The sequence below is a fragment of the Mesoplodon mirus genome (assembly GCF_964341445.2).
Source record: "Mesoplodon mirus genome assembly, chromosome: 13".
Classification (NCBI taxonomy): Eukaryota; Metazoa; Chordata; class Mammalia; order Artiodactyla; family Ziphiidae; genus Mesoplodon; species Mesoplodon mirus.
In genome coordinates this window covers 72,951,029-72,976,665 of record NC_138989.1, presented here as the reverse complement: position 1 = coordinate 72,976,665, position 25,637 = coordinate 72,951,029, and the positions used below count along the sequence as shown (strand labels likewise).

General features: G+C 42.9%; 1 protein-coding gene across 1 annotated transcript in view; it reads left to right on the top strand.

Annotated features, from left to right (window-relative positions):
* The first annotated feature begins 580 nt into the window (after window positions 1-580).
* FECH (ferrochelatase) overlaps window positions 581-25,637 on the top strand; it is a 35,840-nt gene continuing 10,783 nt past the window's right edge. The window contains exons 1-6 of the mRNA XM_082641331.1: window positions 581-741; window positions 5,602-5,728; window positions 11,719-11,838; window positions 13,389-13,537; window positions 19,487-19,621; window positions 22,229-22,335. Of these exons, the coding sequence (XP_082497457.1) occupies window positions 675-741; window positions 5,602-5,728; window positions 11,719-11,838; window positions 13,389-13,537; window positions 19,487-19,621; window positions 22,229-22,335 (705 nt within the window). The 5' untranslated portion in view covers window positions 581-674. The remainder of the gene's footprint in view (window positions 742-5,601; window positions 5,729-11,718; window positions 11,839-13,388; window positions 13,538-19,486; window positions 19,622-22,228; window positions 22,336-25,637) is intronic.

Sequence of the window (25,637 nt, the reverse complement as noted above, 5' to 3'; positions counted from 1 at the left end):
GTCCGCCTGCCGATGAAGGGGACGCGGGTTCGTGCCCGGTCCGAGAGGGTCCCACATGCGGCGGAGCGGCTGGGCCCGTGAGCCATGGCTGCTGAGCCTGCGCGTCCGGAGCCTGTGCTCCGCAGCGGGAGAGACCACAACAGTGAGAGGCCCGCGTACCGCAAAAAACAAACAAACAAAAAACCCGGGTCGGTACAGTTGTGCTGTAACTAGGCCACAAAACTGGAGAATTGAGGCAAAAGCATTGTCATATGTAAGTGATAGTAGTGGAAATGTCAAGAAAGTTCTTTGCGTTGTCGTGGCTGCAGTTCCTGCCTTGGTCAGGTGGGCGCATGCAACCAGGGCGTTCGTTCAGGGCGACCCGCACGGATTTTTGGTGGTTTGGGTGGAAGGTGCCAATTGCACAGCCTGGAACCCTTTCTTACCCTGGGGACCTCGCTGCAGCGGGGCGGGCTCCCGGGGAGGGGCGTGTCTCCACCTGGCCCCGCCCCTGAAGCCCCGCCCCGGCCCGGCACCAATGAGCGGGCGCACAGCCCGGGCGCAGGGAGTGGCCGCGCCTGATAAGGAGGCGTGGGTGGTGGGTGCTGAGGTCTGCTGTTAGCCGTTGGTGGGGCCCGCGTCTGGGTGTGCTGCAGCGGGAGGAACCCAGGTCCCGGGCCGAGGCTGCCCCGGGAATGGTTTTAGTCAGCACAAACATGGCTGCGGCCCTGCGATCTGCGGGCGTCCTGCTCCGCGATCGGCGTAAGTGGGGCTGTCGCGGCCGCCGCCGAGGCGGGGACAGCGGGCAGCTGGCGCCGGGGTCCCCAGGCCTGGGAACTTCCAAGGAGCGGCGGCGGGCTGCGCAGGAAGCTGCCCGCGACGGGGCGAGGGGCGGAGAAGGGATCCGGAAAGGGGCGCTCCCCTGGGAGGGGCGAGAGTGGGGTACGTTGGTCCCCCGAGGACCCTGAGAGGCCGCGGAGGGGGGTCCCGGAGTCACATCGGTCAGCTGGGTGGCCGTGAGCAGTGGCTGAATTTCTCAGAGCCTTAGTTCTTATCTGTAAAATAAGAATAATGATAGTCTCAGGATTGTTGTGATTTTGGGAGGCAGAGTGTGTTAAGGGCCTGCCACAGAGACAGTACCGTTGGCATCATTATCCTCATTATCACCATGGGCATCTACCCTGGGGTTCCCTCTCTGGTGGTGGAGGTCACACTGTGCCCACTGCTGCCCTGGCCCCTGGCATCACCCGGTGCTCACTTGTCCTTGGCAGCAGGACCCACCTCGGGGCAGCTCAGGCTAGTATTTTCTAGAGATATTTGGAGAAGAAATAAGACCCATGGACAACCCCACACGTTTCTGATACAGACGTGAATGTAAGTTGTGTCCACAGGATGAGCAAACGGGACTCTGGTTCAGACACACCTGGCTGGGTCACTAGCTCTGCAGAATTCCTGTGACCCCCCTGAGTGAGGCACTCACCCCAGCTTGAACTTTGCTAAACATAAAAGAAGGTAATACCTCATAGGCTTGTCGTGAAGATTAGCAGGATATAGGTAAAGCCTGTAGCACAGTCCCTGGCACACAGTAGATACATAGATAACCTCAAAATGTTCAGTTATTAGTATGTAAAAGGCTGCCACCTACTAAGATGCTTAATTTGTATATTTGAATGACGACTGGACACAGACCTGACTTATTTTTCTAAGAAGTTCCCTAATTCATCAATCTGTCACCTACTGAGAAGGAGTGGAGAGTCCACTCTGAACCTCCATATCTTATTACAGGTGACTTTGTTGGGAAAATAATAAGGACCCAGTGTCCAATGACAATCAGGTCACTAAGGGCATTGGGAGACGAAAGACATTATCTTTTAAGAAAAGGAAGCACAGTGCCAGTAATGGGGCTGAAAGAAGTATCAAATTAGTCTTTTCTTTCACTGACCCTTCCTGTGGCAAAGAAAGTCTGACAGGCTCTAGAGTTGAGGTCATAAAACAATATGAGAAACTTTAAATGCTTTGTTGTCCAGGTTATAAGTAACCAAGTGGAAGGATTCAGAAACCACAGCAGAAGTAGGTTTGAAGTTCAATTGAATTACAGACTCTGATTTTAGATGTAGTTATAATACTTTAATTATCTTGTTTTATATGAAGGGATTAACATCTGGGTTAGAAAAAATTGAGTAGTATTTCTCAAAATGAATTCTCAAAGTAGAAAAGCAAAGTTTTACACTCTTATGTTTTTAGCATAGTACAGAATTAATAAGAAGCTTCCTAGTATATATGTATATAGTATATACGTATATTTTAGAAAGTTAATAGAATAAAGAATTATTGTTTCTTTGTGAAGTTTTCTTTCCAGATTTTTTACGTTAGGCATATATGTCTTTTGTAATTGGAAAAAACAAATCTAGAATAATAAAAAAGAAAATCAATGTTTAAATTAATACATGAGAACATTCTGGCTCCATACTAGAAAAATAACAATTTTTTTCTTAAATCCTCCCCTCGCCAAGTGTTTATTAATAGTTACAATACAGAACCTTATTTCTGTTAATTTTTAAAATGATACTCATGTTTATAAGGACCTTTTGAAATAGTCTTCATCTCCTGTGTGATAGAAAAGGGCTTTATTAGATACTTGTGTATCTTGTTTTCTACCCTCCCACGTACCACCCCCAAGCATCCAAAATATTAAATAATTGTTTTGGAGAATCACTTGATACCCATGAACTTCTTAAGTCGAAGGTATACTTTTGAATGATTCACCTATTGGGTGTGTCCAGGAATTAATGAAGTTTTGTTTTCTTACATCATCTTTTCTGCATATCCCTTGGTTTTATAGCTTTTATTGTTCGTAGGCCTTCCAAAGGTAGACCAGTTGTCCATGCTAAGAGTAGGGTTAGAATTACCTGGTCTTAGTTCATAAGTGGGCAGATCCTTACTATTGAGTGTTCTTACTTCATGCATTGTGCCAGACACTGTTCTTGGGGCTGGACATAGATCTTTAAAAATTTTCCTAATCTTTACAACAGCCCTGCAAGTTTGGCCTTATCACTATTTTACAGATGAGAAAAGTGAGGCTTGGAGTAGCTCAGTGAGTTGCCCAATTACTGTCACACAGCTTGTTTGGTCCTATCTGGAATTTCTGCTCAGATCTCTCTAGCTCCAGAACACACACTCTACACCACACGATGGTGCCTGTGCCTTCGAATTTCTCTTAAGCTGTGAGCTGAGTGTATTCAGGAGTCTCATTTGGTTCTTTGAATAATTACTTTAAACTCCTTTAGCTAGATTAATACTAATCATTTGGTAGGAGATACTCTGTTTTTCTAGAGTCTTCAGATCATCAAGGGAGAGGAGTGTTTTAGAGAAGTCCTTGAGAGGTGGGTGTGTTAACCCTATGTCCTGAGCAGAAAGGATCCATCATTAGCAGCATCACCTTCTTTGAGAATTTATTTAACCTCAGAGAAGAGAATTTTGTAAGTAGAGGGCATGGCAATAGTTTTCGGCAGCTTGAAAAGCTACCAGCTCCCAAACTGTACTAAGCAATGCTAATGTACTGGTTGGAGACTCTAGTCTCATCCTTATTCCCCAACCCCGCCCCACCCCCTTTTAAAGTTTGCAGGAGGAAATCTTATTATATTACCAGCAGTCAAATTATGTAATGCCAAAGTTCTATTCTGATACCCCATGGAATCTGATATAACCTCATTTATATAAGGAATTGCAGACATCGCAGCTTGATTGAGAACCTGGTTAAATCTCATCGTGCAGTTCAGAATTGAACTTGTCTGAAATAAGGAGATGTGTGTTGGTTTGAGACTTCATGTGAGCGGAATTGAAGTTCTTTATGTCAATCTTTGCACTTCCGTTTTGAGTTAAGGATTATTCAGCTCAAGCTCACGTAATTGGCTCTGTTGGGAATGTGCACAATCTGGATAGCTGGAAATCTAAGTGGCCTGGAAATATCATTCTCCTATATTTTATAGACCTGCTAGGTGATAAAAAAAAAAGAAAGAAAAAAATCAGAGAAGTTGTAGTCCCTATGCTCTAGACACTTAGCAAGGAAAATAATACTGGTACCAATTATATGAGTCAGGCCCTGTGAAGAGTGCTTCACTGGTCTTATCTGCTGTAATCTTTACAAGGATCCAGATAGCAGGGTTTCACCATTTTACAGCTGGGGAAACTGAGGCTCAGAAAGATTACAACGCAGCCCCAGTGACATTACTAGTAAGTGGCAGAACTGGATTCAGAGTCGGGTCCGTTGGTCCACAGCCCGGGTTCCTCACCAGAACACCTTTGACTTGTAAGTAGGAGGAGGGTAGGAGACTGATCTCAGGCTGGTTTCAGACCCGCTGGTTTGAGACTGGGGAAGGGAGGTTGTGTGTATACTTTGGGGCACGGTAGTAACTACTGTCCTGCATTGCCATCTTGAGTACCTACTGTGTGGTTTCAGTTTAATTTCACTCTGTGTTGTTTAAGGCTGAATATCCTTCATGCTATAACTGGATATGGCCCATGGACTCCTCAATTCAGATAGGCTCTCCAGGCCCACAGCTAACTTTGTGGTGCCCAGGACAAGACCCGTATACAGCAAGCTAACAGACTGTGAATTATGTTCTGTTCTGCTGTGCTGACAAATAGACCTTGCTAACGGCCTGGAACGGTGAACTCTTGAACTCTTCACAGTTCCGACAGAAATGCCGCGGCCTTGAGAAAGTTGCCTCGGGCGGGCAAACTTCCTTTCTTCTCTTCCCACTCCTGGCCTGCCCGGCATGGTGAAGAGTCTTGTGCATACTCCAGTGTGTATGTATGTTCAAGCTCCATTCTTGACCCAATGAACAGCCACCAGTTGGCTACCCTTCAGATCAAGAATTGCTTATACTGATGGTGGGATCTGCCATCAGGAGGATGGATGCAGGAAAGAGGCCTGCGCCAGACCCTGGAAGTGGAGCTTTTGGGGCAGGGAATTCTGAGGTCCTGGGTCCTGGGAGCCTGATCAGGAATGGGGGGGCATGGACTCTGGGGGTCCATGAATCCTTGGCCATGCAGATGGCATACCCCATGGGGCAGGGGGCAGTAGGAGGCGGACCAGGATCGGCCCTTGAAAGCAGATCACCTCCGTCCCCCGGCCCGTGTCAGAGTCCAAGGGCAGTTCTGGGGTTCTTAGTTCTGGTACCATATTGGAGAAGGCTAGGAGGCAGCTATGAGATCTGTGCAAGTGGTGGAAAACTGGCCCAGTTTCCACTCCTTCAATCAGTGGCTCTTGACCTTTTCTGCAGGCTCCTTACCTTTCATATGAGCAGTAATGCTGCCATCATAACATGCAGTGATCTCATGAGGGGTCATATCAAAAGCGGCGGCCAAGGCAGTGAGAGGGGGTGTGTGTGGCTTCTAAAAAGGCTCCATGCGAGTCCTGTAAGCCATCCTAGGGGACGCCATCCCATCCCCTCAGAGAGGTCTTAAGAGCCTTCACCCACCTGCAGTGAAATGCTGGGGAAGTCACCTCTGCTGTAGCATCTCTTCAAATTTTAGATCCAGGAATTATGTTCTGAGGACCTCTTCAAAAGCAATTACTTTCCAGCTAGATTTCATGCTGCCACTTTAATTTTGTCACAGTGGTATATGGTGGCTCAAGGCCCTGTCAGCCACGGAGGTGCCAGTCGGGTGCAGCCACAGCAGCAGCCGCCACAGAAACAGCCCAACGTGCCAGAAGCCCCAGATCTCAAGTTCAGCCGGGGAACAGGTATGAATCTAATTTTAGGTACTAATGCGGATTTCTCTTTCTTGACACAAACACCGGTGGATACCAGCTACCTAGGAGGAGAGGTGTTGGGAAAACCCAGTATGTAAGGAGTGGTATGTTATTTTCTTGGCTTCCTTTCAATAGCTGTTAAACTTATAGATTTCACCCCCAATTAAGGCTTTAAAAGTGTTTTTGAATTTTGACAGATTTTTACATTTTCTATTAAAATTTTTTTCCCCAGCTTTATTGAGGTCTGGTTGACAAATAAAAATCCCACAGGGCTTTTGTTAAAGGACACAGAGTTGAGTACAAACAGTCTTCAAATCGTGTGGGAATTTAGTTTTGGAATATGTCCCATAACAGAAATTATGTGTATGCTGGAAATATGTATATGAACCTAACATATTATACTTATGAAATACATCTCCTGTGCAGGAAAAGGAATAACTAATCCACCAAGAATTTCTGTAGTAAACTGTTAATGCAGTGAATATTATTGTAAATGACATAATGTGATTTACAGTTTATTAAAGAAATAATGTACGTTCCCTACCTCACCTCCGCTGTTTGCGGGTGGATGTCAGCAGGCATGGCGTTGCTACTGGGTGTCCTCTTCAATATCAGAGGCCACAGCTGTTTTCAAGTCTTCCTCTGGTACAGAGGCAACAGAAGACTGTAAAGGTCGCTTTTTAGATGAGTACACAGATAGGAGTAATGCACTTTAACACTGGGCAGAGAGAAAGTAGGTGTGAACTATTAACGCCTTGACCTTTCTGGTAGACCACATGTTCCACGAGAGCTTTATAGCTTTGAAAATAGTCATATTTTGTGTTTGTTACTTTTCATTGTGTGATCCTGGGTATGATGATGGAGCGCTTAGTGAACTGAGGTTTGTTGGGGATAGGGCAGTAGGGTGGGGTCCCAAATCATCTCCTTTCGACTCTCCGGCCTCCTGAAAAACCACACGTGGGAAGGGAGACAGGAAGCACAGACACTGTCTCCATCCTGGGGGTATGCCCAGCAGGACGCCACTCCTCCTTGCCCCCCACGGCCCCTCTTTTCTCACCTCAGCCATAGTACAAAGTGCTTTAAGTATTTAGGGTTTGGGGTAAGTATTTGGTATAAACTGAAGAACTGATTGGATGTGGAACCCTGGGAGAAAAATTATTTCATTACTATGTTATCCTAGTGGCAAAAGTCAACAACATAAATCGCCTTAAGATTAAATTATTAAAATTGAATAAAAATCTAAAAACACTCTCAAATTCTAGTAAGTAACTTTATATCATATTTATACAAAAGAAATCAGTTCATTTTAGAAAATACAGACAGGAAAAAAAAATCACTGATAATCTCACTACCCAGTATTTTGTCTCTATACCTGTATCTATTAATATTTACTCAGTATATTTTATCAAAATGTGATAATACTACATATATTATTTTTATAACTTCCTCTTTTTATTTAATGTCTACCACATAACTATAAAAAGTCTACATAATTTTAATAGCCTAAGAGTATTTTATTAAATCTTAATTTATTTATCCAATCTCATGTTATGGGGCACATAGGTTATTTCTGGGTTTTAAATATTAGAGATGATGAAGTGGTGAGTGTCTTTGTGAGTCATTCTGATGCCAGATATGATGAAGGCCTTGTGCTGCTTAGTGCTCAGACTACTCTAGACAATACTACACTACAAATTTGTCCACAAAGGGCTGAATGGTACATGTTTTCAGGCTTTGTGGGCCATTTGGTCTTGTTTGCTGCTATTCACCTCCCCCATCATAATGTGAGAGCAGCCACAGGTGATACGTAAACAAATGAGTGGAACTCTGTTCCAATAAAACGTTTTTTAAAAAAATTAACTTGGGTTTCCCTGGTGGCGCAGTGGTTGGGCGTCCGCCTGCCGATGCAGGGGACACGGGTTCGTGCCCCCGTCAGGGAAGATCCCACATGCTGCGGAGCGGTTGGGCCCGTGAGCCATGGCCACTGAGTCTGCGCGTCCGGAGCCTGTGCTCCGCAACGGGAGAGGCCACAACAGTGAAAGGCCCACATACCGCAAAAAAAAAAAAAAAAAAAAAAATTAACTTATTTTATTTATTTATTTTTGGCTGTGTTGGGTCTTTGTTGCTGTGCGTGGGCTTTCTCTCGTTGCAGCGAGCAGAGGCTACTCTTCGTTGCGATGCGTGTGCTTCTCATTGCAGTGGCTTCTCTTGTTGCAGAGCACGTGCTCTAGGCGCACGGGCTTCAGCAGCTGTGGCTCATGGGCTCTAGAGCGCAGGCTCAGTAGTTGTGGCACACGGGCTTCGTTGCCCCGTGGCATGTGGGATCTTCCCAGACCAGGGCTCGAACCTGTGTCCCCTGCATTGGCAGGCAGATTCTTAACCACTGAGCCACCAGGGAAGCCCTGTTCCAATAAATCTTTATTTACAAAAGCAGGCAGGGGGTGTGTGGACAAATTTGGCCCATGGACTGGAGTTTGCCAAACCCTGTTCTAGAGGCAGCATAGATCCTCTGGCCAATTACATCTTGGAGATTTAATGAAGAGCTGGGATTTGTTTTTTTTATCTTGATGATGACTATATATAGTAGAATAGAATTAATCTGTTCCTTTGTTAATTGATGAGCTTAAGTTTTGGTTTGTCCAATTAATAGTTCAAAGGAAAAACCTCATATTTTGAGAGTGCAAGAATATAAATGGCAAAGTGTGGCCACGTTTTCAAATGAGAAGCTTTCAATATGTTTGCCGTATACGCTTTTACATTCAAACAAGGGGAACTTGACCATTCAGACCTTGGTGTCAGATGTTCTGTGTCTGGAGGGGAGAAGAGACAGTAACCCTTGACTAAAGCTTTGCAGTTCACATTCGGGAATAGAGGGGTGTTGGACTCGGGCTTCCTAATGCCCCATTCCTCATGCACAACACAGTTTTGAATTAAGTGCAAGCGTATTTAGGTATTTTCAAATCGTGTGTTTCTTTCATGTATAAGATCAACATGGTTTGCAAAACATGGGTTTGCAGGGCAGAGGAACATCCCATTTAAAGCCACTCTTGTTCTGAGCTCAGGTGTTATAGACGAAAAACAGTTCTAAATCCCATTTGCACATTGATGCCCTCTGTGGCTTAGGTAAGTCTCTTAGAGTGGGGTTTCTTAACCAGTAATCTGTTAACTGGCAGCAATCCATGGAAAAATGCACTTAATTTATTGTGAGTCACAGCTTTTGAGGGTGAGACACAGAATCCCAGAACACCAGTGGCCTAAGTAGAAAGATTAAGGGAATATTACAATTTCACAATATAATGAATCTGGAATTTTCAGGTATCAAGAAAACAAAACACCAGTTTGTTAACTCATTGATAGGACTTCTGGCCCAAGGGGGTAGAAAAGTTATGGAACAACAACTTCAAAGTGGTTGCTTGGTTTAGTAACAAGAGATTAAACCCCTTTCCTCTAACACAGTGGTTCTGAACAGAGGGTGGGATGGGGGATCAATTTTGTCCCTGGGACATATTTGGCAATGTCTGGAGACATTTTTTGGTTGTCACAGCTGGGGTAGGGTGTGTGCTATTGCCATCTAGTAAGTAGAGGCCAAGGTTGCCGCTAAACCTCCTACAAAGCACAAGGCAGTCCCACAACAAAGGATTATCCAGCCCCCAACGTCAGCAGTGCTGAGGTCAAGAAACCCTGGCCTAAGACAATGATGTGAAAAGTGAACTTGGTTAATCTATATAATGAGGTCTAAATTAGAAAATCCCTGAGTTCATTGTAATGCAGCACTTCCCTTCCCCCAGGATTTGGTTCTTATTTTGAAAACTTAGGCTGAGAATTCAGATTTCTACTTCATCTACCTATACTATGTTTGATCAAGAAAATGGTTCCTACTTGTATAAATTTGACACACTCTGTTACCTAAAACTATTGCCAAACATTATTAACATTTTTTAAAATTACAATTAAAATGTCATCATGATATCATTAGCTTTAGAACACTTTAAGAGCAATCTTCCAAACAAGACCCATCTCAGCAGGATTGCTGTAGTCACTGCATTAGCTAGAGGTGGTCTTGACGTAGGAGATTTAGAAAGCAGACCGCTCAGCATTTGTAATAATGGTGTTTTAAATCAACACCAGGCTGCTTATTCCTCGCCTGCTTTATCAAGAGTGAATGGAGAGGATACCCATACGATGGAATATTATTCAGCCATGAAAGAGAAGGAAGTACTGACTCATGCTATGATATGGATGAACCTTGCAAATTTTATGCTAAGTGAAAGAAACCAGACACAGAAGGCCACACATTATGATTCTATTTCTGTGAATAGGCAAATCCATAGGCCCAGAAAGTAAATTAGTGGTTGCCAGGGGTGAGGGAGAGGGAGAATGGGGAATGGCTGTAACGGATAAGTGGGGTTTTGGGGGCTGAGGAAAATGTTTAGGAATTAGATAGCTGTAATGGTTGCCTAACCTTGTGCATATATTAAAAACCACCAAATTGTACAGTTTAAAATGGCAGGAGTTATGGTATGTGAATTATATCTAAATGTTTACAGTGCACAAAAAGGAAAGAAAGGATGAGTGGAAGAAACACTCCTTGTCCTTTCTTTTCCCCACCGGCAGCCTCTTTCACTCCTGTCACATGGGGAAAGACAGGCCCGCAATTCTCCACGCTCCCATCTCAGGCTTTGACCTTGTGGTTCCGACCAGAGTCATGGTCTTCTGGTGGCTCCCCGAAGCTCAGGGGAGACACTTGGTCCTGCTCTGGCTCCATCTTGCCCCCTGGCTGGTTTAGGAATAGAGAACTCATCCTGGCCTGGCTCACTTCGGCGGTGCAGGCCTCAGAGCTGCTCTGGATTTTATAAGTTTACATTTTCGCACCGTCCTTTTTTAAAAAAATTTCCCAGAAGCTGCTTGACTTTCTTTTTGTTTCCTTTTGCTCATCCAGTGGTTGAGTCTTTAGCTTGGGACTAATTTGAATAATTCAGAACAGTGTTTTACAGGAAGTACCTAAGTAGTGGGTTTTAGAGGAAGGATGGCGTGGTGAGTGTAAAGTGAGAAATGTAGTTTGTCACAGCAGGGGACACTGAACAGGAGTAAAGGCAGGCTCTGGAGAAGGAAGCAGAGTAGCAAGAAATAATTTAAGCCATTAATAATTTAATAATTAACTAAAGAGAAGGGAGTAAATAAGGGTGTGAGAGATGGGCTGGTGGTTTACTGGGGAGGTTTAAAATTATAGGGAAACCCACGGCTCCTCTGTGTAGAATAGAACCTACTGTTTGTGCCAGCTTATGCTGAATAAGTACATTATGCACTAATTCTCAAAATAACTTTTTTTTTTTTTTTTTTTTTTTTTGCGGTACGCGGGCCTCTCACTGTTGTGGCCTCTCCCGTCGCGGAGCACAGGCTCCGGACGCGCAGGCTCAGCGGCCATGGCTCACGGGCCCAGCCGCTCTGGCATGTGGGACCTTCCCCGACCGGGGCACGAACCCGTGTCCCCTGCATCGGCAGGCATACTCTCAACCACTGCACCACCAGGGAAGCCCTCAAAATAACTTTTTGAGGTAATTGGTGGACTCTCTATTTTACAGATGAGGAAACTTAAGCTTGGAGAGATCAGGTAACCTGTGTAGGCACGGGGCAGTCATATGAACAAATGTTTCCGCCTCAGGACAATTTTAGGTTTACTCCTTGACCCTCAGTCCCCAACGAATGGGATCTTTGGTCAGGGCTGACAGTTTAATAGAGGAATATTTGGAGCCCAGGGAAAGTCCAGGGACAGGCATGGAGCCAGGAGGTGAAAGTCAGAGTCTGAGCTTGGACCTTGGACTGTGCAGAGCTGGAGGCCTCATGTGTTCACTGTGACGGCAGTGAAGAGATCTGTAGCTTTTCATCTTTGCATTGAACAGATTAGATAAGAGTTTGCTAGCAGAAACAAAATTCTACCCTAGAAGTGTTACAAATCAACTGTTGCCTTTTGATTTACGTAGGAAGCCGAAAACTGGAATATTAATGCTGAACATGGGAGGCCCTGAAACCGTTGGAGAAGTTCACGACTTCCTCCTGAGGCTCTTCTTGGATCGAGACCTCATGACACTTCCTGTTCAAAAGTAAGATACATGTAAATGCCTATACTTATCCATAACCTGTGCAGTGCATTTTGCCTTCCATGTGTCTCAGTTCTGTAGTTAAAAAATAAATAAATAAATGGTTTTAGCACACATCTGGTAGTCCTAGAGCAGCATTATTATTTTCTATTAGTTATGAGAAGGCCATGATGTAAGAAGAATTGTAGGGGAGAGAGAAAGCAAGTTAGAGAGGATTCCCCTTGGGCCGTTTCCTCCCCAGAGCTCTGGAAATTGCAGCGGTCTGGACACAGCTGAAGGAGCTTTAAAGATGTGTTTGTACTTTGTACTTAACTGTCTAACACTCAGGGAAGCAGTGAGTATTATTCATTCGTGCTGTGAAACTGAGTTCTTGCTGTCCTTCCCTTCCTTTCATTCTTCCTTCCCTCCTTTCTCTTCTTCTTTCTTTCTTTATTTTTTTTGAGGTATGATTGATATTTGTTGTATATTTTGATGTATATGACTGAGTTTCACAGTATCTTTTTTTAAAAATTGGAGTATAATTGCTTTACAATGTTGTGTTAGTTTCTGCTGCACAGTGAAGTGAGTCAGCTATATGCATACACATATCCCCTCCCTCTTGGACCTCCCTCCCACCCCCCTCCCCTATCCCACCCATCTAGGTCATCACAGAGCACCCAGCATAGGTTTTTTTTTAAAAAAAAATTTATATATGCATATGATAAAAAATTGCAAATAGTTAATAAGTGTTTATAGTAAAAAGCAGGTGTTTCTTTCCCCTTGGACTCCAGCCTCCCACTTACCCACCCCGGAGGTAAGCACCGTTAGGTCCAGAAATAGTCCAGGCACATCCAGGTGTATATATACATGCACACACACACACACACACACACACACACATCCCCCCCTTTTTTTACACAAACGTGAATGTACTTATGTACATCATTTGGCACTTTGCTATTTTTTTTTTGAAACTTAATTTTTCTTGGAGATTATTCCATAACAGATTATATAGATCTGGCTCATTCTGTTTTCATGACTGTATGGAATTGCACTGTATGGTCATACCTTAATTTATTTAACCAGTGCCTCACTGATGGACACTTAGATTGTTTTCAGTGTTACAATGAACATTCTTGTGCATACGTCTTTGCTCACGTGGGCAAGTCTATCATAGGATTTACATGCATTTTCTTAAATAAGAGGGCTGCACGCTGCCTAATGTCTTGTATGTCCTAGCTCCTATTAGGTGCAGGATCCAGAGGTGGTAAGTTAGCAGCTAGCACACAGCCACGTGCTCTGCACAGGTGTCTGGGCTCCTGAATCTTCAGGGCCTGCTGCTAGAACAGTTTGTAGGGCAGGGTGGATACTCCTCAGAGACTGTCTGGTTCTCTCTAATCTGGGCCGAAAGAGCAGGCTGGTGTCAATGACCTCGAGCTTCTGTTTTTAAAGGCTTGATCTTAATAGGCTCTTCTTAAAATTTTGCTTATCTTATTTTTCTTTTTTAATTGAGTAGAAAATGTTTCTGAGGTTGCTTAGCTGGAATAAAATGATTTCAATGTTCAATGATTTAGTAAGCTGGGACCATTCATTGCCAAACGCCGAACCCCCAAAATTCAGGAGCAGTACCGCAGGATTGGAGGCGGATCCCCCATCAAGATGTGGACTTCTAAGCAAGGGGAAGGCATGGTGAAGCTGCTGGATGAGTTGTCCCCGCACACAGGTATGGTGTTTCTCAACTCACATCTCACTAGGTTTGTTCTTTCAAAGTATAGTTACGAAATTCACAACACTGTTGGAAGCCAAATGCAGTTCTGGGTACCAGCAGCTCTCGATTTGCAGGGGCTCCTACATGATGCCCGGCCACTGAACTCAGTTCTTGTGGCATTTTCCTTTGTCCCCAGATGTATGCCTTTTCTATTACTTCCTTATGTTACAAATAAAAAAGCTAGTGTTTTGGAACATTAGTCTCAAAAGGAAGTTGGAGGTGTGTGTTAAATTGAGCTGGATTATAAGGAAGAGGCTACCTACCATGAAAAAAACGATGCATACATCATCGTCCCGGAAAGAAATCTTCGGGAAATAGGTTGAGGCCGCTGCTATTGTAGTTTCTTCTGTGTGGATGACTAATTTGATCAGCATTTAGAACAGAATTAGCTACCTGCTACCGCAGCCATGAGGCTCTAAGCAACTTTCAGCACCCGCTTTCAGCTCTTGGCAATACCATGATCATGAGTCATTTAAGTGCCTCATTGTGCATGGCACTAAAAAGAGGATTGCACACATCTGGTGACTGTTCTCTGAGCGCCTCTAACGCAAATTATAATGTGCAGAATGAAACATTAACTACACAAAGGACTCTAAGTGCCGTATTTAATTGCATTCAAGACACCATTGATTGCAGGACGCACCACTGTTTTTTTTTTTTTTTTTTTTTTTTTTTTTGCGGTACGCGGGCCTCCCACTGTTGTGGCCTTTCCCGTTGCGGAGCACAGGCTCCGGACGCGCAGGCTCAGCGGCCATGGCTCACGGGCCCAGCCGCTCCTCGGAATGTGGGATCATCCTGGACCGGGGCACAAACCCGTGTCCCCTGCATCGGCAGGCGGACTCTCAACCACTGCGCCACCAGGGAAGCTCACACCATTGTTTTTATATGATACGAAGACACAAGACCTCTGTCAGTTAATTTTAAGATGGTGTCTGTTGTAGACCAATATAAGGTGTTAAAACAAATACTGTGCATCTTAGGACACATGAAATGTGTTCATTGCAGACAGTTTAGGGCTCAGGATCAGGACAGTGTGACACAGTGGGGACCTTCACGGAGAGCAGCCCCGCTAGGCAGGACCAAAAGCGTTTCATTGAGCATCAGCTCGAGTTGCTCTCAGAATCCACTGTTTGTGTCACACACGGGACAAAGGGCTCCAGCCCTCGGCAGAGCATCTCACTTGGAAAATTGTTCAATTGTGATTTTGAATATTAGGTTTGCTCCCTGCCTTCCCTTGTGGCTTCAGGGCATTTCTTATACAGCTCAGCCACATGGGATGCAGTGTATCTTTTAAAATGTCGGGTGAGGGGCTCTTGGCTGACCTCACCTCTCACCTACCTGATGGAGAACAAACTCTCTAGTCATGAACCGCTTATCACGATAAAATGTTTAGCGTGAACCAGATCTGCAGTTGCTATGCTGTCTTCGGTGGACGAAGGCGGCGGAAAGATGCCATTTTTCCTGTTGACGTCTTAATCTAGCATCTGTCACCATAAAAGCCCTAGTAGAGCTGTCAGCCTTGAAAAAGGAGTACAGATGCATCCTTCTTTCTCTGTGGTGAGACTGCTGGCTTGTCCAGACCAGACAGGCCAGCAGTGGCCTCTGCCTCCCTGGTTGGTCTGGAAAGAGTCCCATGGAATGACCTGGATGTACAGCAGTGTCCCACTCGCTATCAGATACCTGGTGCTGATGACCCTAGGGCATATCACCAGCCTCTGTGGCCCACGCTGGGACCCTCTGAGGCAGGCAAGTTCAATTCTGCCTTCCTCCTGCGTGGTAGGTGACCACCTCATCATTTAAGCAAGCCTGCTTTGGGGGTGTTTAATGTGGCCCAAGACCACCCACGCATTCATTCATCAGTGGCCTACTGAGTGCCCTGCGCTGGTCAGTGCTGCTACTCAAAGTTGAAAAACATGGTTTCTACTTACAAGAAGCTTCTAGTCTAGTGGGGCCTTGCTGCTGCAGGCCAGTCTGCTCCAGGGGCAGAGAGAAAAATCCTTTGAAGACTTATTGGAGGGATACCCTACAAAACGAGTATAGCAGCTGATGATCACACAGAGTGTGGATATAGGAAACAGGAAACAGTCTCAAAGTTTAGCAGGTTCTTTGGGGGAACTTTGCATTGAAGAGCAAGAAGATTACCAGATGTGGCTCTCGGGCCCCCTCGGGGCTCGCCCAGGTTACCCAGAAAGAAGTTTCTTGTTCTGCTGTTCATGCTTCGCTGAGTGGACCTGAAGCTCGGCAGTGAAGCCCCAGCTGCCACTGGGTGGGGCTAGCACTGGGTTCCCTCCCTCCCTCACCCCTTCCTGCTGCTTCTCCTTCCTGCTTTCAGGTTTCCTTTCTTTCTTTCTTTTTTTTTTTTTAAACATCTTTATTGGAGTATAATTGCTTTACAGTGGTGTGTTAGTTTCTGCTTTATAACAAAGTGAATCAGCTATACAGAACATTCTATGACATAAATCACAGCAATATCCATTTTGACCCACCTCCTAGAGAAACGGAAATAAAAACAAAAATAAACAAATGAGACCTAATGAAACTTAAAAGTTTTTGCACAGCAAAGGAAAACATAAACAAGACCAAAAGACAACCCTCAGAATGGGAGAAAATATTTGCAAATGAAGAAACTGATGAAGGATTAATCTCCAAAATTTACAAGCAGCTCAATATGAAAAAGCAAACAACCCAATCCAAAAATGGACAGAAGACCTAAATAGATATTTCTCCAAAGAAGATACACAGATTGCCAACAAACACATGAAAGGATGCGCAACATCACTAATCATTAGAGAAATGCAAATCAAAACTACAGTGAGGTATCACCTCACACCAGCCAGAATGGCCATCATCGAGTTTCCTTTCTATTCATCTCTTTCTCATTCCTCCTCCCTTCTTATACTTTTTTTCCTACAAAATTATAAAGTTTACTTTTGAACTGTGTCTATTTGTTTACATGTATTTGGAAAAGTTCTCTTTAGTCAAAAAAAAAAAAAGTGATGATTACAACCAGATAAAAATGTTTCAGACTCTCATTTTTGGGGCAAGTAGTTGTTGCTTGGTGGCCGGTATAGATATTTTGAGACTTGCACAGGCTCTGCATAGAATTACTATTGACTAGTTACAGTGCGTTGCATGAGGGAACGTGACTTGGAGTTGGTTTCATGTAGTAATACTGCATTGCAGTCATTTAGTGGACACAGAGGGAAATAGATGCGAAGTGTAATCATTGCATTTCATGAAAAGTCTAAATCTAAAATACATTTTAAAAATTATAGTTTAGTTATATATGGCTGCTTTTAATGAAGCTCTAAGTAAGTGCTCCTCAGTAAAATAATTTCGTTCTTTATTGGATGCAAAATGGGTTCACTTCAGATGGAGCTGGCTTCCCCATCCCTGGTTGTATGACATCAGGCAAATAACTTACCCGACTAAACCTCATCTTGAAAATGGGGATGATAACAGAACCCAACTCGTAGGATCACTGTGAAAATGAAATAAGATAATCCTGAAAGGCATTAGCACCGTGCAGCGTACATGATAAAAATTCAGGAAATGTGAGCTTTTATTATTCACCATTGGCATAGGGTTCATGATCTGATACAAATTACAAAGCATTATAATAACTTCACACCGTTCTCTCAAAGAATCATGTACGAATCAGACATTTGAACTATTGCATGTGCTAAATGAATGGACTGGAGATTAATGAAGTTTTACTGTTTAAAAAATGGCTTTTCTATTTGTTCCTTTTTTTACTTCTTTGTCGTTCTCACCCAGGAGTGTTCACCGAGCAGCTGCTCTGAGGGTGGACGGGGCTGGGCCAGCGAGTCCTGTGTTTGGCGCTCACTCTGGCCAGATGGGCTGCCCACCAGATGTGGTGCTAGATGACATCCAGGAGACTCCTTCCTCTCCCCACGCTCCTGCGGGGGGAGCCAGGAGCCTCCGTGCATGCTTGTTAGCTCCTCAGGATAGACCCAGCTGGAGACAGTGCGTTGTCACTTTTTCTAAAATATGTTTTTGCAGGCCATCTTGAATTGGACCGTTTAGAAAGCATTATCTGTTCTTTCCAGAGTATTTTATCTGTCTCACTTCCAGATATGGTCACCGCCCTGCCTTTATCTGTGAGGGAGGCCTCTCCACCTCTCTTAGTCCATAACATTTGAGGAACTCCCAGACCCCAGGCATTTAGGCTACAACTTTCAACTACCGGGCAGCTGAAAAGATAACGGGAGAAGCTGGTTGACCCACAGCATTCAGGGGACCTTACTGTGTCAATCTGATCACTGGATTGTCTCAAGATAGATTAGAAAGCAAATTCCACTTCAGCCTCAGCTCAGAGCACCAAGAGCTCCTGAAAAATGGACTTGATGATATTGTGATAGTTGGCAGTTTTAGCACGAACCACGTAATCTTTGAACAATCGGTCATTTGGAGTTTGCTTACAGGGCCGTACCCTCTGGGGTGTTTTAACTGCAGGTCGTCCTATTTTATGCAAGAGACCAAAGAATTGGTAGCCTAGAAGGGACAGGCAGCTGAGAATGATTTCATTTGTATCCCTTCCTTCTTCTTTTTCTAGTTCCCAACTGGAGAATATTGAATCAGACTGTCCTTCCCCTGCACAGACATGCTTCTCTTTCCCTATTGATATTCTGCTTCTGTTCTTGGCAGCATGCTCCATTGATTCAGTCCCCTGGGTCAAGTTTCTGAGGAATGTTTTCTATATCTATATCTATATATAGCACACACATATATACATATGTATAAAATATACACACATATGTATACACACACTCACAGAGAGAGACACACACATGCAATAAATGTATTATCTTTTTCTTCACTTCAACCTAAATGTTTCATGTGGCAAGTTAGTGTCATGTTCTTAGTTGCAGCCCTGGCTTATGCCTGGACAGTAACGTCTTCTCAGGTTTACTATTACTTAATGTTTATGTAGTGTATTTTCAACTTCATCCCTGAGTATAAGTTGAGTGTAATCCTATGAAAAGACAAGGAAATAAAACTGGGTAACTTTAGGAAACTTTCAGTTTTATGATTTTATAAATGCCTAAGAAATTGGTTGAGGATGCTTTTAAAATACAGGAGGATATTGGTAAAGTGATAGGAGAAGGAATGCAAAGATGTGCCCTGACTTGGGCCATTTAGGTGCCAGAATAATGATTTTTTAAATCCCACTTAGCGCCTCCAACTTAAGCATTGTTGTTGGTTTGTTCGTTGATTTGGTTTTCATATAAGTGAGGAGAATCATTGGAATCATTTGTTATTAGTGCACTTTTATCGAGTATCCCAGAGCTTTTATATAAACTAGGTGGCCTGGGGTCTGAGGGAACAGAAGGAGGGGACCTGGGTGTTGGAAGAGGCTGGGGGTGAGGCATGGAAGGAGCACAGGCTTTGGGGTGGGGAGACCCACGTTGCAATCTCATCTCAACCATCTGCTAGTTGTGACCTTGGGCAGGTTCATTAACCTTTGAGAGTCGGTTTCCTCATCTGAAAAATGGGGTTTAGATGAGAAAAAAAAAAAAGCACAATGTCTCCCGTGGTATCTGGTACATAGGAGGAGGTTATACTTTAAGGATAAATGCTCTCTGCTCTTGAGTCTCTCTTATCTCAGCCAAGAGCAGAGAATAAGGCCCAGAAGCTTGAGTTTTAAAAACCATATGCTACATAAAGGTGTGTGTGTGTGTGAGAGGGGAGGTTGAACACAGAAAATAGTGATTAAAAATCCATATACTAGCAGAAGACTGGCTAAGATCCAAGGACTCTTCTAAACTCACTCATGTTATCAGCATCATAGGAAATTAGGTTAAGTGTCTTTGTTCTGGACACTGCATTCTGTTTGGAATCTATATCAAGATGAATGCTGTCTCCACACATGCTTCCTAATAGCCCCTCACAAATACTACATCGGATTCCGGTATGTCCACCCGTTAACAGAAGAAGCAGTTGAAGAGATGGAGAGAGATGGGCTGGAGAGGGCGATTGCTTTCACACAGTATCCACAGTACAGCTGCTCTACCACAGGTAAGGAAGGCTTCTCTCTGACAGTGGGAGGGTAGATCTGGCCCTGGCAAAAATAACCAGGGAACCTGAGCGCGGAAGGAAACGATAAAGCATTTTCGATTTGAATGGCAGGTCCAGTCTGTCTGTGTTAAACATGAGAGTTCAGGTCAGTCCGTTGGAAATCTCATGGTTCATCTGTCCCTTGAGTCATTAACCAGTTGACTGAGAATTACAAATGGTGGGTGAAAGGCGGTGGCTTCCAGTGTTCAGTGCTTTAATGCAGCTGTATAATGGATCAGTAATGAACCTTAAGCCACTTTCTATGTTTGTGTAATAACCCTTATTTTTATGGCTACCCTAATATTCTTATTAATATAGCAAAGTGGATAGCTGTTTCCATTTTGCCAGCAGAGATGTCCATGTAACATTGGAAATATTGGTATGTATTTTGGTTATGCTTTGGTTAGGGGTTGGTTCCTGCTTAAACCAAAACCCAGTTTAGGGTTTCCTTTGCAAACTTCTCTCAGCGTTCTAGACTTTGGGAAATGTTACTAGGTGTTGTTTCCTATATATTTAATTGGAGCTGGAGAATAATCTGTTTTGCCCATCTCTGTATCATGAGGTATAGGTGAATCTTCTACTGTGACCCACAGATACATTTGTTTACATCCTTTCTCAAGGCTTGCGGTCAGCACATTTTTACTCCCAAACTGCTTTTGGACATTAGTGCATGTTATTTCTATAACTATAAGGAGAAAACAAAAGGCTACTGGAAGAAATCTTGGAAGCCTGGTGTGTGCCTTAAATGTTTATTCAGAGCACCTGTGACAATGTCTGAGTTCTCAGACACCCTCAAGAGTTTGAATTGTGATTTCTTTTGGACATGTACCTCGATAACTTTTAAATGTCTGGTAACGTTATTGGAGAATAAATCAGATTTTATAAATTTCTAAACGATACTTTGGCCGGGCTTTCAAAAATATAACTCAGCATGTAAATGTCCGCTCTCAAAATTAAACAAGAAGATGGTTATTTATATGACAAAGGGTTGACTAGGGTTTCACTTCACAGCTGGCTCTAGCAGTGTGTTTAAAACAGTAGTGTCTGCAGCTTTTCCCTAGTACCTCTGGTGTAAGGGCAGGTACATCCCTACTTCAGAGATGTGAAAGCCTTTGGGAAGCATGTGCATTCTCTGAGGCCACTAGAGTGTCATTCATCTGTTGTTTTATTTAGACACATACTGTGGCAGCACCAGTATATTCTATGTATCAATCACTTTTTTTAATCATGCAATTTTTTTAGTTATGCTTTTCCCTTAATTACTACTTTTGATAGTTCATTGCATGTTTCTGAGTGATTCAGAAGACCTGCTATGGCTTCCCGAAGTCCTTCTGTACATCTGAAGATGCTATTCACCTGTGAAATGTGGTTTGCAATGTGAAGATGGTGGTGACTACTTTGTGATTTCTGGAGAGATGGTTTTTGAACCTGGAATGGACTCAATTTGGATTTATCTGACTCATTGTATTCTGCTCAGAGAAATGGAACTCCATTTATTTTTTTGAAAATTGAGTCTTAGCCTGAGAGTACATGTGATTTAAATATGGCTTTGTCCTGGCTAGCATTTTAATTTGGAGACCTAACTGATTAATAGTTCTGATGGAGAAACCAGTGGTGTTGGGAAGCATGGCAAGGTTTTGGAGCATTTGCCCCATGTGAAGATTGAGGAGGAGGCCCCATGTCAGGGTTAGTTTCCTAGGATTAAGGCTTGGCTCCAGTGCCAGCTCCTCTAGGCCAGGAAAAAAATTGCACTGGGTTGGCACCATCTGCTTTCCTTTAGTCTTTGAATTTTCATGGTTTCCATCTCTTGCTTAGAAATACAAATTTTGTTAGATTACCTGTAAGGATTTGGTATTCATTTAACTTATTCTAGGGAATGATGATAATTTTATAAAGCAGGTAAAAACAGAGAATGCGCTTAGAAACCTTAATAAGCTGATCTTCTTATCAAACAAGCCATGAAAAAGGATGGTTATAAAGCTTTTATTGTAATGTGGAAAATATTCATCTCATAATACTAAGTAAAAATGCCCTAAATACTCAGGATACAAAACTGCACATGTCCTAAAAGTATAACTTTGTAAAACAAAACAGCTGTAAAGAAAAATAATTGGAAAGACCTACCTTAGAATAAAACAATGACTGTATTAGCATGCTGGGGTCATGGCCAGTTTCTTTTTTGCTTTCTTTCCCACCCCCTACATTTTCTGTAAATGGGGTTGATTACCTTCATAATGGGAAAAAAAATTAACATGCTTTCAATTGTAAGACTTGGTCCTTGCAAATAATGACTGCTTGTATTTCATAAATCCGCTGCCATTGTGCTTCTCTAGAGAAGTGGCCTCAATACTCTTTGAAAGGCCATTGAAATTGATTGCTTTTTAGTGATCTTCATTTGCAGGGTAGTTAAATCTATATGCATTTTAGAGTATTGAAGTGATTGTAATTAGACTGATTCAGTGCAGAAGACTTACCTATTTTGACCTTATAATTACTGCCTTTACTAGTCTGTTTTTTATTTTCACCATAGCCCACATGCGTGTACTAACTGGCCCCTGTCTATTTCAGGCAGCAGCTTAAATGCCATTTACAGATACTATAATGAAGTGGGCAAGAAGCCCACGATGAAGTGGAGCACGATTGACAGGTGGCCCACACACCCCCTCCTCATTCAGGTAAGTCAGCCACTGCCAGCTGCGTCTGTCACCCCAGCTTCTGTGAGCTTGTGTGAGTCAGGTTCTTGTCCCTGCCTGGTTTGTGGGTGTCCCAAGTCTTACTGTTCTCTTACTTAAATTGTGTGCTGGGGATTTAAAAAAGGTATTAGAGTCTTGACTTATTATGACAGGAGGAAATAAATTTAAAGATCAAAGAGTAAACTCTTTTCTTTCCTCAGATTAATAGTATTAGTTACAGACCATGACAGAATTATGTTTTGAGTTTTGTGTTTCACAGTGACCAAAAGAACGTTAAAGATTATGCGAGAAAAAAAAAAGATTATTCAAGTTGTTTCATTTAACCTCCATTCATAGACTGAACAGCTGACAAATAGATCCTCTATTTTCTAAGTCCTTTAAAATATCAAAAGATCAAAAAATTTTAAAGGTAATATATCTACATGTTCTGAGATAGAATAAATTTAACATTTCAATTGAGAAAGTTTCATATATTAAAAGAAATTTCAAATTTCTCCTACATAGTTTATATTTATAATATTTATAGTAATAGATGTTTGATTTTAGGAGAATCAGTTAAAGCTACAATTCTAAAGTTTTGAATTCGTGTTATTATGTACTTTTTCGCCCTTTGAATAGGGGAGTACTACTGGTTATTGTCCTTGATCAAACAAATATTATTTTGTTCTGTTGGCGGAAGTTTCTACCTTCGAGTTAGTTTAGGTAGAAGAAATACTAAGTGATGTGGATTTCATCCGTTTATTTTTTCATTCCTCGGACCGTCTCTGGCAAAATACCAGCTTAACACTTTTTTTTTTTTTTTTTTAATCCCCTCCCTTTTGCGTCTCCCTCCCACCCTCCCTATCCCACCCCTCCAGGCTTAACACTTTTTTGAAGCCTGGAGTAACTTAAAATCAATAACCACTAGATGGTGGTAGACATCGTTGAAAGCAGCCGGCTCGCCCCTGAGCAGACGGTGTTTTCCTTAGGCCTGTAGGTGCTGTCAAGGGTTAACGCTTAGGTTGAAATCCAGTTTTAAGTAAAAAGTGCGAAGTGAAAAGGAGGCACCTTCCCTCAGGGATGGGTGTAGTTTTGGTCTCAGTGTGGTGTCCTCCCCCCCACCTCCCTCCCAGTTTGCTCTTTGCTGGGTCCAGTCCGGACCGCCTGAGCCCCAGCCTGGCCTGCCTGTTCTGCTCTTGGAGGCCTGTGATTGTAAACGAGGGGGGTTTCAGGTTAGCACTGACATGTGGCCGCAGAGAAGCGAGGGATCTGCACAGCATCTGCCTGCCCTAATTGAGGGAGTAATTAGATTTGCATTAAAATTCAGTCCTTTGAAAAGGGGGGAAGCAGAAAGATGGAAAGGTCTCTTCACTGAGGAAGTCTCCCTTCATAAAATGAAAGGGAATTTTAGAGGCATTTATCTGCCCTCCTATATGGTGTGATTGAAGGCTCTGAGGGCCGCCTGCTTCTTTCATGCTGCAGAGGGATTGCGCGTAGAAAATACCGCAGATGGATTTTAGATGATTTCAGGAACACTTCTGCTCCCCCACGGCTCCTCAGTTTTGATGAAGGCTGAGTCTGTTGTAAGCTGTAACAAATTGTGTTTCTACTTGCAGTTATGCAAGATGATAAAAGGAAAAAATACTACTAAAATTTTGAGGAAACAAAAATTTATGGTTAGATTTTATTAGTATTATGACAAGTACATGAGGAGATTTGATATCTAGTGGAAATAGAAAAAAAAACCAACTAAACAAAAACTAAAAGTAAAAACTGAAACTAAAAATTTTGTGTTTAGTCTACATTTCTGTCAATACATATTGTAGGTAGTAATTACTCAAAATAGTCATTTTACTACTGTATCTAGCTGTTGGAATATTTGGTGTAAATGTATGTTCCAGGCTCCTACTTAAACTTTGCATTGGGCCTCCTTATCTAGGCTTTTGTACAAACAGTCTTTTCTGAGCATCCTTAGTCTCCAAACACTGCAGAGACCACCAGAAAATATTGCTTTTGTCTGTATCTAATCCTATCACATTGACTCTGTAGGTAAATTATAAATTTTGAAAAGGGAGCTAACTCTCAAGGCACCGTTTTGTGCCTTAGAGCATTAATTTGTCAAATTTGGTGGGTTCTGGAAAGATTAATACTATCCCAATATTTATTAGGGAATAATTTGCTCATCCTATAGTATTAGCCACTGATATATCAAAATGCCAACAAGTACGCATTTACATGGTTCTGGTAAATTGTCCTTTATCATTTTTTTAAATAATGCTTTAAAAGCCTTTTTATTTGGAAATAATTTCAAGCATTGGAAAAGTTACAAGGCTAAGAATAGTATATAAGGAACTCTCATCTCTTTGTTTAGATTCACATATTAATAACATTTATCCCACTTGCTTTATCATTTGCATGCTCTGTGTGTGTGTATGCATATGTATGTGTGTCTATGTATACATAATTTTTTTTCCTGAACCTTTTGAGAATAAGTTATATATATATATATATATATATATATATATATATATATATATATACACACACACACACACACACACACACACATACACATACATACAGACTTATAAAACCACCCTTTAGGGCCTCCCTGGTGGCGCAGTGGTTGAGAGTCCGCCTGCCGATGCAGGGGATGCGGGTTCGTGCCCCGGTCTGGGAGGATCCCATATGCCGCGGAGCAGCTGGGCCCGTGAGCCATGGCCGCTGGGCCTGCGCGTCTGGAGCCTGTGCTCCGCAACGGGAGAGGCCACAACAGTGAGAGGCCCGCATACCGCAAAAAAAAAAAGAAAAAAAAACAAACAAACAAAAAAAAAAAACCACCCTTTACACCTAAACAGCAGGCATATTCTTTTCCATAACAATGATACAATATTCAACTTCAGCAAATTTAACATTGATACTTAAATCTATCTAATCTACATTCATATTCCAATTTTGTCAATTGACCCATTAATGTCCTTTGTAGCATTTGCTTTATAAGTTAAATGACAGAGTGATTAAAGAGTGGGATAAAAGAAAGCCTCTTCAGATCTGGTACTTCAGCACCTATTGTTGTGACTGGGGGACGTGCCAACTAAGGAAGGGAATTAACTGGTCTGGTGGAGAGAGATGTGAGGAGGAAGGGGGCTGCGTTCTAGCCCAGGTTCCGCAGATGCCATGCGGCTGAGCGGGCCGAACGGGCCCCCCAGTCAGCCTCAGCTCCCCCCTCTGTGGATTTAACGAGAGTTGTACAACCTCTCATCTGTCGTTATAAAGGTTGTCATGAAGATTGACTCAGTGAGGAA